At 36.0% G+C, this 14682-nt stretch overlaps 3 protein-coding genes across 5 annotated transcripts; 1 reads left to right on the top strand and 2 right to left on the bottom strand.

The window, feature by feature from the left end:
• Positions 1-3269: 3269 nt before the first annotated feature.
• On the top strand, positions 3270-3761 carry LOC125221204 (11-hydroxysugiol 20-monooxygenase-like). Its single transcript, XM_048123329.1, has one exon. It carries the CDS (start codon positions 3270-3272, stop codon positions 3759-3761), a length of 492 nt encoding a protein of 163 aa, XP_047979286.1.
• A 1723-nt stretch (positions 3762-5484) lies between these two features.
• Positions 5485-7022, bottom strand: LOC125218196. 3 transcript variants are annotated; one of them, XR_007175901.1, is made up of 3 exons: positions 6485-7022; positions 5814-6256; positions 5485-5749 (listed from the first exon to the last, which is right to left on the bottom strand). XR_007175901.1 is itself a non-coding variant. In XM_048119821.1 (3 exons), the coding sequence occupies exons 1-3, from the start codon at positions 6839-6841 to the stop codon at positions 6047-6049; spliced, it is 471 nt and encodes a 156-aa protein (XP_047975778.1). In that variant the 5' UTR covers positions 6842-7022; the 3' UTR covers positions 5485-6046. The 3 variants fall into 3 exon arrangements, 2 of the variants coding, with proteins under 2 accessions (XP_047975778.1, XP_047975777.1); XM_048119821.1 differs by having other exon boundaries at positions 5485-6256; positions 6485-6664; positions 6761-7022; XM_048119820.1 differs by having other exon boundaries at positions 5485-6256.
• A 4818-nt stretch (positions 7023-11840) lies between these two features.
• Positions 11841-13228, bottom strand: LOC125223671 (baculoviral IAP repeat-containing protein 3-like). The gene is made up of 2 exons (XM_048126924.1): positions 12997-13228; positions 11841-12847 (listed from the first exon to the last, which is right to left on the bottom strand). Exon 2 carries the CDS (start codon positions 12678-12680, stop codon positions 11943-11945), a length of 738 nt encoding a protein of 245 aa, XP_047982881.1. The 5' UTR covers positions 12681-12847; positions 12997-13228; the 3' UTR covers positions 11841-11942.
• Positions 13229-14682: the final 1454 nt, after the last annotated feature.

Here is a 14682-nt window from a genome sequence, read left to right as displayed (position 1 = left end):
ATAAAATGTTTTGGCAACGAGCTCACCGAGTATTTCAAAATACTCAGCCCCTGCATGTGTTTTTCCTTATGTGCAGGTTGAATGATGACGAGCGGTGGCGGGTGTTGAGCAGCTTAATTAATAACCATGGATGTGTTGAACTCTAAGTGTAGTTGTGTCACCATACATAGCTATGCTTCTCTCTTGGTCGTTTTCCGCTGAATTTTTGATACTCTTTGGAATTTCCTTTGGGATATTTGCGTCTTACTTTTGTTTGTGGCCTTAGCCCTTTTCTTGTGATTTTGTCTGGGATACCATGTCGTACATTTAAGACCTTTGAACCATTTATGACATATTCTTTCTTTAAAATTTCTAGGTCAAGTCTTTACTATTAATTACTCTGATATTTCTCTCTAAATGTAACCCTGGCCTATATTTACCTCTTTGGAGTCGGTTGGGTAGCAGTTCGCTGCATTTATTGTACCTTAGGAGGGCGGGCTGTTACACGAAAGCTCACTCATCACTTCGGGAGCTTGCTTGAGTTAGTCCAGAGCCTCATCGACCAGCGACTGCAGGAAAGAACGACGTCGTCTTACCACAAGAAGAGTGATTTCCTTGAAACCCTCCTAGACCTCTCCCAAGGGAATGAGTATGATTTGAGCATTAATGAAATCAAGCATTTGTTTGTGGTGAGAATAATGTTTAATTAACATTTCCATGTTTACAAATCGTTATTCTAAAACACGAGTATTGTATATGTCAGGATATAATTCTTGCAGGATCAGATACAAGTGCTGCCACGGTAGAATGGGCAATGGTGGAACTACTACTCCACCCCGACAAAATGGAAAAGCTAAAAGCAGAGCTGAAGAGCGTTGTAGGAGAGATAATGTAACAGCCCGCCCTCCTAGGGTACAATAAATGCGGCGGCTGCTACCCGAAACCGACTCAAAAGAAGTAAACATGGGCTAGGGTTTCATTTAAAGAGTACTGACCAAAAGAATTGAAAGGAATATCAGATTATTTAATGCAACAACTTAACCTAGAAGTTCAAAGGAAGATAGATATCATAAATGATGGTCAAAACCTTAAGAGTACGACATAGTATCCAAGACAAAATCACGAGAAAAGGGCTAAGGCCACAACCGAAAGTAAAATGCAATTATTCCAAAAAGATGTTCTAAAGAGTATCAAAAATTTCAGCGGAAAACGACCAAGAGAAAAGCATAGGTATGTATGGTGACACAACTACACTTAGAGTTCAACATATCCATATTGATTAATTAAGCTGCTCAACACCCGCCACCGCTCGTCATCATTCAACCTACACATAAGGAAAACACATGCAGGGCTGAGTATTTTGAAATACTCAGTGAGCTCATTGCCAAAACATTTTATAAGTTATGCCACCCTCACCAAGTGAACTCGAGTTTTAAGCAGTTATAAGAAAAATAGCACGAGTATCACAAAATATTTTCCATAGACTGGCCAGTCAAAATAACTCCCCAGTTTCCTCAACATAAACCACAATCACAATCATTCCATGGTGCGACGAAAGTGTGGCCACACTTTTCGCACACGAGACCGGCCGACTAGCAAGGACGGCTCCCGATCCCATCGTGTACACAGCCTGGTAGGGCTTGCGGCCCATACTCAGACCCGAATTCGTATAAACATATCCATAGCCATATAGCCCAATGGAGCGAACTCACAAACTAGGCATCAGGCACACAACATCACAATAAAAACAGACATAGGCATGGCATAACAGTTAAACCACCCTTATAACACCAATCAATACTTTTGGCAAAATAAAAGAGAGTTTTAAGAGTAAAGCCCACCTTGATTGCTTAGTTTTCAAGTAGTTTCGCTTTTCCGTTATCCGGCTTCGCAACCAAAGTTTCACCTTTTAATCACATAGGCACATATCACAAATTAGGTTCAATACTACTCTTACTCATGCATGTCTTATTACTTTTCCCTCTTCCCAACGATTTATCTTATTCTTACCAATTAATCAAGACTATGTTCATCACACAAGATCATTTAACTATCAAACACACACTACACAACACAACAACACACACACACACACGCCACACACACACACATACACATGTTCCCACATCCCTTTTTATCCCTCTTTCACTCAACCAAGATGCATGAGGGTTCAAGAAGACCGTTTAATCGGTTAGAAGAAGAAAAAGAAGAGGTAGAAGGAGAACAAGCATAACTCTTAAACAAAAATACCTTTTTTGAGAAAAATGATCGGTAGAAAACAAGTATTAGCCTTGATCCTTCAAAGTTCTTGGATTAAACTTCAATTCTTCTCCAAAAGAGAGCAAAATATTGGAGAGTAGAAGAAGAAAATTTGAGAGAGTGTATGGGATGGAGGGGCCGAAAATATGGGGCTAGGGTTGGGGTTTTGGTTCTTATTTATAGAGTTCAACAAGATCTTTAGGTAATTAGAATAGAATATTTGGTAAGATCTCATTCTCCACAATTAAATAATAAATATTGTGAAGTAGGGAAGAAGAATTAACAAAAATAGATCCTAGGGCAAATCTCCCTAGTTTTCGAAAATTAGGCTCTCAAAATAGCCAAGACTTTGTTTTGGTATTTTTCCATATAGAATAAAATATTATGGAGCAAAATAAAATAAGAATTCTCCTATTCTTGGAGTCAAAAATGGCGCCTCCTATACCTAATTAAATAAGGCATGGATTTTTCAAATATTGCCTAGAATAAGGTAAGGCAAGATCTCTTGAGGTATGGAAAGATTTGGTAGAATAATTAAACTCTAGGTATGGAAGGAAATCAAGTAAGGAGTCAAATAAAATAAAACAATTCCTTCCTTCCCAAATATGGTGATTTTCGAAAATCACTAGAAAAATAAGGGGGCTCGATTTTTCCATCTCTAAATAAGGAAATAATTGGCTCTTGGAATTAATTTGGATAAATATCCCAAGAATTAAATAAATTCCGGAAGAAATAGAATTTCTCTTCAAAGGAGTCTAGGGTTCGAAAATTTCAAGAATTAGGGTGACAAGTATTTATGGAAATTTCTCTAATATTCTCACTCACTCTTAAACAATTAATTTACCACATAATCTCACAAATAAATAAATCACATGCCACCTCATTTAAATCACATAGTTTGACTTTTCAAACTTTCAACACAAACCCTAAACTCAAATCGACCTTAACATCTCATGACATCAATGCATTATTGATTCCACGTCATCAACAATTAATTCTAGGGCTCTAAGATTAAGGTTCTAAATTCCGGGATGTTACAGAAAAACATCGTGGAAGAATCAGACATCTCAAGACTACCATACTTGCAAGCTACCATCAAGGAAGTGTTCCGCCATCACCCTCCCGCACCTCTCTTATCTCCTCATGTCGCGGAGGATGAAGCTCGAGTCAATGACTATATAATCCCCAAAAATGCAAAAATATTTGTCAATGTTTGGGCAATCATGAGAGATCCAAGCATCTGGAACGATCCGGAGAGCTTTGAGCCTGAACGATTTTTAAATAACGACATAAATTTTGGAGGGCAGCATTTGGAGCTAATTCCATTTGGTTCAGGACGGAGAATTTGCCCGGGCTTTCCAATAGCTAACCTCATGTTCCACTCCATGGTGGCAACGATGTGTCACAACTTTGATTGGAAACTTGAAAAAGGGGCAGAATCCAAAAAACTCCAAAGAGAAGAGATTTTCGGACAAGTACTGCAGAAGAAAACCCATCTTAGAGCAATTCCCATCAAGGTTTAAATCATATGACGGGCTTGCATGATTGATATTAAAATAAATATGGAAGACATAGTCATGATCAGATGAGACATTTAATGTCTCTTATTACTAGATATACTGAATAAATTTGATCATCTCATGTAGTGTATTTTAAAAGATAGCATTTGCTGCTTAAAACGCACAAAACAATAAATAAAACGCCAACTTCTTGCTTTTCTTTTCTTATTATGTAGTACTATTATTTTTTAATCTAGATTTGCTTTTCGTGTTATATGATATTTTTAATTGTATTATACTAGTATGAACTAAATAATCGTTACTTATTTGTTTTTTTAAATGATATTTTTAAGATTTATTGTAGATTGAAATTATTAACTCAATTAGTTTACAACTAAGGAGTGGTGATGAAGGTGCTGCACCACCACCTTATCTTAGTAGTGTAATCTTATGAATACTTCATGGCCAAAAGGATGCCGCATTAACCCATCTACCTCATCAACTTCTATAGGCGGTGGAACTAGTCGATTACCCGCATATATTCCTAATTAAGCTAATGAGCCACTTGATGAAGATGGGTATAGTAACTAGCAATAGTTGACTATTTTATTATATTTGAATATATTTAAATAGGGAATATGTGTATAGTAGCTTAGCAATAGTTGACTATTTTATTATATTTGAATTTGTACAAATAGGGGTGTAGTTGTTGACTGTATTATCAATCAAATCGAGAGAGCTAGAAGAAAAGAGCCGTACCTCATAGGTAGATAGAGAGAGAGAAATTGTATAGTGCTGAAATACTTTTGTGTATTTTGTATAATCTCCATGTGAGAAGCCTATATTAATCCCACTTATTTTCCATATATCATCCTTCAGTTTTCCTATATTTTGTTTCAAATCCCACTTATACTCCAACACAGTTCCCATCAAGGTTTAATGATTACTACTGACACTATAAAAAAAAGATGTTTTGCAGGCACCAAAATACTTGTAAATAACCAAATATGCGCACAAAACGTCATTTTACAAGCACTTTGCGAGCACGAAGTGTAACATCCTTGATCAAAATATGCATTATTTTATATTTTGATGTATTATATTGTTATTTGCATTATAAATATATTAGTTAGATATTATAGAGATTAATAAACTGAAATTCATCCATAACTAATTATTTATTATTTATACTGTTAAATATTTTTAATAAATAAGTGTACATGTGAACGTGTGAATATGTGCATGAATTAAAGTAATTGTGTGCATGTAATATTGTTTATATATATGCACGTAATTATGTACTATATAATATTTATATATATACATACATGAATATGAATATCTATACAATATATAAAATGGGAGTTTTGGGGGTATTTAGGGAAATATTCTTTTAAAATAAATATTATTATTTAAATAAAATTAATTTTTAGTAAATATTTATCTACTATTGATACGGTTACTTGATGGTTAAATTAGTGGGTAATTATTTGAAGATATTGATACGGTTACTTGATGGTTAAATTAGTGGGTAATTATTTGAAGTTAGTTGGGAGTTATTTACAATTGTTAAATTAGTGGGTAATTATTTGAAGTTAGTTGGGGGTTATTTACAGTTAATAGAGAGTTAATTACATATAGTAATTTATCTACATCTGCCGACTGTCAAAATGAGAGTCCAAACGGCTAGTTGGCCAACACCAAGTACCAACAACTTGGTATTTGCTTCTACATTTAATAAGTGGGATTTACCTAGGTACAATTAATTAGTGGTAGTTCCTAGAGTTGTATTTTCCCCTATAAAAGGGAGTATCTTGTATCTTCTAAAATATAACAGAAACAATACAATAGAATCCTTTTCTCTACAACCTTTGCCACCATGGTTTATCTTCTAAACAATGCCTCTCTCGATTACCATCTTTAAGATGGTATCAGAGCAGGTTGCAACGGTGTGGGACTCAGAAAGTTCTCATCATCGTCCCGGAGATACCTTTCCCGACCCCTTTTAAAACCTGCAGAAATCAGAAAATAAGCCATGTCAGAATCTGACTCAGAAGCTACAAACACCAACCAAACCTTGATGAATTTTTCAGGAGAATTTGCTGCACAATTAGCAGAGTTCCTTAGGCAAGTTAATGCCCAACCAAAAACCCAAAATCAGCCACCACCACCTCCACCCTCAACTCAACCCGAATCATTGGGGGAGGTACATGTTCAAAGCAAACTCAACGGAGACAACTACTCCGTTTGGACGACCCTGATGAAACGAGCAATCGGGGCAAAGGGTCTGTCATCTCACATAAATGGAGTTACAGACCCCCTGCAATCAGTGACGCTGGATATCCGAAATGGGAGCAGAGAGATAACTGCTGCTTCAACTGGATTATAAACAATATCGAAGCCAATCTCATCAACGAAGTTTCGCAATATGCGACGGCTCGAGACCTATGGGAAGGTCTGGCCATCACATACGGGAGCGGAACCGATCCTTTCCAAGTTTCAGATTTACACCGGCAAGCCTACAACATGAAGCAAGGAAGCATGAGTCTCGAGAGCCTGTGGAATAAATTCCAAGACATCTGGATGTCCATTGATGAAAAAGATCCGAATCCAATGGATACACCTTCAACCATCGAGAAGTATAACAAGATCACCCAGAGACATAGGCTATATCAATTCCTATGGGCTCTAGACGAAAGATACGACACAATCAAGAGGGAGATCTTGAACAAAGACCCGTTACCTACTGTGCGAAGCGCATATGGGTTGGTGAGGCGCGAATCAGCCAATGAACGGGTCCTAAAACCCTCAGGCGACTCACGGGAGACCGGCATAGGAGTCGGTTTAGCAGCAATTGACCGAAGCAGACCACCACCGCCACCCAAATCCTCCACAAATTCCGACAAAAGCAGGCTGACCTGCAGCCACTGCGGAGGAAAAAAGCACACAGTAGATACTTGCTTCCACCTCCATGGGTTTCCCGACTGGTGGGAAGACATAAAAAAGAACAGGCAGAACCGAACTCGGAGTAATGGGAGCAGGGCAACGGCGGCAGCGGTGGTTGGAGACCGAGCTACCAACACCAACAAAGCAGTAGGCAGCATCGGAAATTCAAAATCAATGGTAAATGCCGGTCAGACGGACGGCGAAGGAGGCGACGAGAAGAAAGCAACCGCATCTGTAGCGGTCGCAAGGGCGTGGTCAGAAGGTAACCAAGCTCCTCCGGTGACCATCATCGGCGACACAACGTCGGCAGCTGGAGTCGAATCGGAGAAGCCAACGGAAATTGGGGTTGGAGAAGGAATGGAGGCGGCGGAAGTTAGGGTTAATGGGGGTTATTATACCCCCAATTTCCTTAAATTCGAAAAAACCCCCCATCACTCTTCTAAATCCCACTTTAAACCCCACTCTACAAACCCTACCCGAAACTACCCCATAAATTTTGATATCTCCAAAAAGAACCCCAGTAGTTTCAAACAGTCACAAATAAGCCCTAAAATTTCCAAAAATTCCAAAAGTAACCCAAATAAATCTGATGATTTACTTTTCCAGCCTACTATACCGTGCCAAAATTCGTTTAAAGCCTTAGCCTTTACTTCATCCACCACTGTTGAAAAAAAAGAGAACCAGTGGATTTTTGATTGTGGCGCTACTGACACGATCTCTTTCGATCCAAAAGATTTCCTCCACATATCTGAACCTACTAAAACCTATGTCCAAACTGCCGGTGGGGATTTAGCTCGAGTGGAGGGGGCAGGCACCATTAACATTTCTCCAACCCTCCGGCTCTCCAACTGCCTTTTCGTCCCAACTTTCTCCCATAAACTTTTGTCCGTTAGTCATGTAACGAAAGAGTTAAACTGCAAATTACTGATGCTTCGTTTTTGCATGCTACAGGATACCAAGACGGGGACGATAGTTGGGCGTGGCACTGAACGAAGTGGTCTTTACTATGTGGATGAGATAGCTCAACAAAGTATGGCATTACTAGCTCATGAACCAACTACAAGGAAGGCTTGGCTTTTACATCGTCGGTTAGGACACCCTTCCATAGGATACCTAAAATTAATGTTTCCTAAATTAGCCTCTAGCTTGAACTCTCTTGATTGTGAAACTTGTCACCTGGCCAAGAGCCACCGTCACTCTTTTAAGCTAAATAATACTCGTGTGCCTACCCCGTTTTCTTTGATTCATTCGGATGTCTGGGGTCCTGCCCCAATCCACGGGGGCCAAGGCCTCCGATACTTCCTTCTGTTTATTGATGACTTTTCTCGTATGACTTGGGTATATTTTTTGAAAAATAAATCTGAGGTTTTTGACAAATTCACCCAATTCTACAAAATGGTTCAAACTCAGTATAAACAGAGTATCCAAGTCTTACGGTCTGATAATGGGGGGGAATATATAAATGCCAACATGAAAACCTTCTTTGTAGAAAAAGGCCTTATCCACCAAACTTCTTGTGCCTATACACCTGAACAGAATGGGGTAGCAGAACGGAAAAATAGGTATATCCTAGAAATCACCAGGGCTTTGCTCATCGAATCTAAAATCCCCACATCTTTTTGGCCAGAAGCTATAGCCACATCGGTATACCTTATGAACCGTCTCCCACGGGAATCCTCAATTTTAAAACTCCCATCGATACGTTTATCAACCATGAAACCATACAAAAACCAACCCATTTTTAGACTGCAAACCCGCCGACACACCAATGATGCCGAATCATGGACTAAAGATTGTTGAAGGAGCTGAATCTGCAGACCAAGAGAAATATCAAAGGCTAGTAGGAAAATTACTCTATCTCTCACATACTAGGCCTGACATCGCTTACGCAGTTGGAGTTATCAGTCAATTCATGCACCGACCGCAAGAAGAGCATATGAATGCAGCCTTACGAATAGTAAGGTACCTTAAAGGTACAATAAACTATGGAGTGTTCTTAAAAAGAGGGAAGGACCTTGAGGTAGATGGCTATACAGATGCTGATTGGGCGAGTAATCCAGTCGATAGAAGATCAACCGGCGGATACTTCACATTTATCGGGGGCAACCTGGTTACTTGGAGAAGTAAGAAGCAAAAGGTTGTTGCCTTATCAAGTGCTGAAGCAGAATTCCGAGGAATCAAAAGTGGACTCACGGAGATCATGTGGCTAAGAAGATTACTTACTGAAATCGGTTTTTCCCCAAACCGTAAGAGTAAGCTATTCTGCGACAATAAAGCAGCAATCAGCATTTCAGAGAACCCAGTGCAACATGACAGAACTAAACATGTTGAGATTGATCGCCACTTCATTAAAGAAAAGCTGGAAGGAGGAATCATAGAATTCCCATTTGTGCGATCCGAAGAACAATTGGCCGACATCTTAACCAAAGCAGTGAATCCAAAGAGTTTTAGAGAAATACTGGCCAAGTTGAACATCGGAGATACCGTCGCTCAACTTGAGGGGGAGTGTCAAAATGAGAGTCCAAACGGCTAGTTGGCCAACACCAAGTACCAACAACTTGGTATTTGCTTCTACATTTAATAAGTGGGATTTACCTAGGTACAATTAATTAGTGGTAGTTCCTAGAGTTGTATTTTCCCCTATAAAAGGGAGTATCTTGTATCTTCTAAAATATAACAGAAACAATACAATAGAATCCTTTTCTCTACAACCTTTGCCACCATGGTTTATCTTCTAAACAATGCCTCTCTCGATTACCATCTTTAAGAATTAGCACTATTCATGTGTTAATAGGGGCCACCAATGCGACATCGCGACAGAATCACCTTTTTTGCTGCAACTATTCATGTGTTTATGAAAAGCCCACTATCTCCACTCTCATAAAAATTACTTTTCAAGTTACCACCCGCCCCCTAAATATGCATGTTTCTAATACGAGTATAACAAATATACGTGTTTCTGTAGTAAGATGATCGCATTAAAGCAATTTAGTCGTTCAATTCAATATAGTTAAAAGTATTCTTTCCCTCTATAAAGTATATTTTCCCTCCATTGTTCTTAATTAATCATCATATAATGTTTTTTTGTAATTATTTAAAAAAAATATGGCGTGCGTATTAATTATTTAATTTTAAAAAGCCATTTTCCAGAAATTGATGAGCATTGAGCAAATAGCGGTATCATATACCTATCACATATTCAATCGAAATTTATAAAAAGTCATTTTCCAGAAATTGATGAGCATTGAGCAAATAGTGGTATCATATACCTATCACATATTCAATCGAAATTTATAAGTAACTACTGCTTGATTTCCAATTTATAAGTAAACGGTATATTTAATTATATATTGATGCTCCTAAATAAATTTACTCTAAATCAATTATTAGATATAAGATCATCTCCAACACAAAACCTAAAATGCAATAGAATAATACCTTCAATAGTACTGCAAAACCAATCTCATTATAGGTTTTTGAAGAAAAAATACTTATCTTTAGGTTTGCACTAAAAGTATACCAAAAACACTTTTCATAGTTTGAGTTATTGCATTCAAGTCCAAATCAATTCATATTTATCAAAATAGAAGAAGAGAAGGAAGAGAATTAAAATACAGTGAAATAAAAAACTTACGTGGAGAAGAAGGAAGTGGCGGAGAAGAAGATATGAATTAACCTAATCTAATCTTATTAATATTTGATTTAGTTATTAAATAGTGGGCGGACCCATATTAGTATTATATTATTCAATATAATTGGAAAAAAAATCTATTATTTAGCCGTAAATTTATTCCACCACAGAATCCAATTTTATTATATAGATCGATAGACAATAACGGTACAAATAAAATGGAAACAATTATTTTATTAGTTAGTAATTAATACTATACGTACATTAATATATTCAAATCAAATATGCTATCATAACAAATATAAAATTTTTATTGTATTTAAATTTTCTAAATTTTGCAATTTAATATTCAATGAACAATAGATTTCATATTTAGTTATATTAATTAATAAATCTAATATTATATTATTTTATTTTATTTAAGATATTAACAAAGTGTCATGAGTTTATTGTGTAATTTAGATAAAAATATATAGGTATGATTGAAAAGTATAAAAAATTAGTGGGTGAGGAATATTTTTTTGGATTTGAGTTTAGTGTAAATGGTTAGAGAAAATCAATATTTAGTATGAGATTTAGATTAAAATAGGTTTAAATTTAGTGGAATAGTTGGAGATTCTCTAAAAACTACAATAACAATTTAAACTAATTGCACTTGCACCCCTGTAGTTTCTCTATCAAGATATCACAGAGACACAGACATATACGCTTTCAAAAAATTTAATTGCAGAGCCTAAAAATGGTCCCACAAATAAGAATTTACCACGCATGCCCTTTTTCATTTCAAATGTAGGCTCATTTTGATCTACCTTTATAAGCATTTGCAAAAGAAGACTCATAAATTTAACTTAATTCAATTAATATTAAAATAAAATATTTTGGAATATTGAGTAAGTTTTAAATTTAAATTATAATAAATTTTTGAAATCTATTTCCATCTCAAAGCATTTAAACTAAACTCAAACTCAAAAACTCATTTTTAAGAATGTACTAAAATATAATTTTACTTCAACCAATAACATTAACTTCAAATTTTATTAGTATATGTCTCACACAATTTTTTATAGTAGTACCATATTTGGTATTGTTTCATAAAAAAATTCAAAAATAGATTTGAGTTTGGTGTATGATTCGAGATATATATAAGTATTTAAAATATTTACTCCATAATATTCTAAATCTACAGTTATTTTCTCAATCCAATTCTAATGAACTACGGACTACTATAAGTAGGGCATCATAAATTTATTTTTTCATCTAAAAGGAGCTTATTCAAATACAAAATAATTTTATAAAATAGAAATTTAAATTTATGACAAATTTGATATAATAATTTATTTAACATACAATTTATCCTATCTATGAATAATTTATTAATTGTTGCAATTCAATTTTAAAACTCCCTTTAAATAAAAATTGTCTTCAGAAAGTACTCCTATAGTAATATAATATACTGAAAGACAAACAGAATTGCTGTCCAAAATTCAATAATTTCCAGCAGTTAAAAGCAAAAAGAATTTCCATTGACCACGAAAACCAAAAATTGAATTATAAAAAGAAAAGAGAATTGCAAGAAGAAGATGTGATGAAGATTCAAGAATCCATATCCACAGAGCTGTAAAAAGTGATCAAAAGATATCAAGAATTTCCACAATGAAATTGTTGCAAAGAGGGCAGTTTCGTCTGTGTAGCCAGAGCTCCCGGGAGCACAGCCTGCAAAATGTATGCCCGCAGGGGATAAAAGCCGCCCCCTTATGTCTCACCATGCAAACGCAGCACTTTTCCAACTCCACGCCGATTTCCTCTTTTATTTCCTCTTTTACATCCTTATCACTCTCTTCCTCACCCATAACGTACCCCATTTGCCCATCATTCTCCGCCAGCAAAGCCATCAAGGACATCCTCACCGGCTGCTCCGCCGGCGAACCGTTGTCCTCGGCTGTCGATTGCCTCCTCGGAGCCTCCAATCTCTCGCTCGCGCTCTCCGTTGACCGCCTAGGGTTTCTGAGAGGAATCGGCCGAGTCGACTCGTCCGAGTCAGCGGAGTGGCGGTTGGCGGCCCCTCTGCTGCGGCGGAGGCGGAGCTTGTCCTTCAAATTCCGCCAACTATCTCCCCGGCCGCGGCCTAGACTGATGGTTTGGTCCTCGCGGATGACGTCGAGCAGTGTCCGGTTCGACTCGACCTCGGGCGGCGGAGGCTGGCCGATTCTGTCACTGAGAATGGCGCTTAGTGTCAGGCGGGAGGAGCTGCCGGTACTGGATGAGGTGCTCTGGTTGAGATTCCTCCGATGATCTTCTTCCTTGATTCTCAGAAAGTCTCTCAGATTCTGAGAGTAGAGCTTCTCGCCGCCGCCGACGATTTCCATTGCCGTGAATCAATCACCGATTTCTCACAAGATTCGAGTGAATTTGAGCTGATTAATTAGGCGGAATTTCAAGAGAGAGAAACAAGAAACTAATACTTCTTCTTCCTCGGGAATTTAAGGAATTGAAGCTTCAATTCATAGGCAAACGCGATGAGATTTCTCGAAATCTGAAAAAAAAAAATCAATTCAGCCAAACAACAGAGAACAAGAACAGGTATAAACCAAACAAATAGAGAAGCCTCAGATCTGAGAGAAATTTATGCAGAAACAAAACTGCACTTTAGTGTAGATGGATGAAATTATAAACATAGGATACCTTGAAAAATGAAAAATCAAATCAGTGAGACAGATCTGAAATGGCGAACAGCTTTTGCATGCTGCGATTAAATTTACCCGCTTTTAATTATGATGAAGTTGAGGATGAAATTTAATGATGACGAAATTTAGAGAAAGGGAAAAGGTGAAATGGAATAGGGATTCAGAGACAAAAATGAACAACAAAGATATAGATAGCCTAAATAATTGAGAAAGAAACATATAAATATGAGAAAAAGCACAAGTCAAAAACACAAGAAAGTGAGTGATAAGATGATGATTATATAAATTTTTGTAGCTGAAAAAGGTCTTTATTTTCTTTTCCACTTTCTTTTTGTTTTCCTGATTTTTTTTTTAAAATTTTGGAGTACCAGTTTAAATTGTATGGCCTGTATTGGATTAGTAGATGGCTCATTTTTATAAAAATATCTTTCAAAGGAAAAATATTTATTTGTCTCTTTTGTCTGTTGAAAAGATTGTTGTCGTTATCTGGCAAAATATATTAAAGAACAACATAAATGTGTAATTTGGTGTAGATAAGTCGAAATTCAATTGCAAAAAAAAAAAAAAAACAAATTAAGCAATTCAATAATATACTCCATTTATCTTTTGTGGTGTAAATTTTAGTGACGAAGTAAATAATTTATCACCAACATAGAATGTGGACTACTGCTTATTCGAATCCAACAAGACATTTTGAATCAATATCAATTCAAACTATCAATTTATTTCAATTATTAAGTATCGTATTTGTATAGACCAATTTAAATTTATGCATAATTAATAAAAAATTTTGAGGCCCTAAATGTTTTACTATGATTGATAGTCAATATCCATTGGATGATATTCCCTACCTATTTGGTTCTCCCTTCCATCATCATTTATTACTACTAATTTTATTGTTAATTTATTCGCTAATACTATACTAATTACTTACTTTTTGGTAAATAAGCTTTATTTGACTAACTCGTTATAGGATTCACATTCTACTAATTTTATCCACTCACGTTTTCTTAGTATTTCTTAAAATCTGAGAGAATTAACTTGTGACAGTTAATGACGGATTGAGGAAGTATTGAGTATAAGCATACTTTTGTTTTCTCTGTGTTATGAACTAATTTCATTCTTTAGGGGTCCATTCGGTTTGAAAGATTATATTTTCTTTTATTTCTTTTAATTTTTTTTGACGTTGACTACAATTAAAAATTGAAAGATAATATCTTATGAGTCAATATGCATTATATTTGGTTCATATGATTGAATTTCACAACTTAATTCTAAGTGTTGAATAATTATATGATAATGAGTCATACCCACCTCTTAGGACTAAAATAATCTCATAATTTAATTTAAAATGAATAAATATATTATAATAAAATAAGTATAGCAAAGTGACTAGGGGAGAAATATGGTTTAGATTATTAGATATTAGAAACAGTCAAATACTAGTATATCGAGTACTTCAGTGGGGTTGTTGAGAGAACAAAAGTTCTATTATTCCAAATACTAGTATTATTGTGCTCCAGTATTGGTTAGAGTTCAGGTAATTGAGGTGCAAGTATAACTAACCTTATCGCCAACTATGACAACTGATTGCAATTAAATAATTGAATATAATTTAGAGCATCCACGATAAAGATAAGGCTAGCAATATTGCGCTCTACAACTAATATTGCGCTTGACAAAT

The sequence above is a fragment of the Salvia hispanica genome, chromosome 4 (assembly GCF_023119035.1).
Source record: "Salvia hispanica cultivar TCC Black 2014 chromosome 4, UniMelb_Shisp_WGS_1.0, whole genome shotgun sequence".
Taxonomy (NCBI): domain Eukaryota; kingdom Viridiplantae; phylum Streptophyta; class Magnoliopsida; order Lamiales; family Lamiaceae; genus Salvia; species Salvia hispanica.
This window is presented reverse-complemented; position numbering and strand designations above follow the sequence as displayed.

What these genes read in the sequence shown, in the direction of transcription:
- LOC125221204 (XM_048123329.1), top strand. Translation starts at nt 3,270, where the DNA reads ATGTTACAGAAAAACATCGTGGAAGAATCAGACATCTCAAGACTACCA.
- LOC125218196 (XM_048119820.1), bottom strand. Translation starts at nt 6,841, where the DNA reads ATGCTGCCTACTGCTTTGTTGGTGTTGGTAGCTCGGTCTCCAACCACC. An exon ending in ACCCATATGCGCTTCGCACA is followed by an intron (nt 6,257 to 6,484) that starts GTAGGTAACGGG and finishes TTCATGTTGTAG; the next exon opens with GCTTGCCGGTGTAAATCTGA.
- LOC125223671 (XM_048126924.1), bottom strand. Translation starts at nt 12,680, where the DNA reads ATGGAAATCGTCGGCGGCGGCGAGAAGCTCTACTCTCAGAATCTGAGA.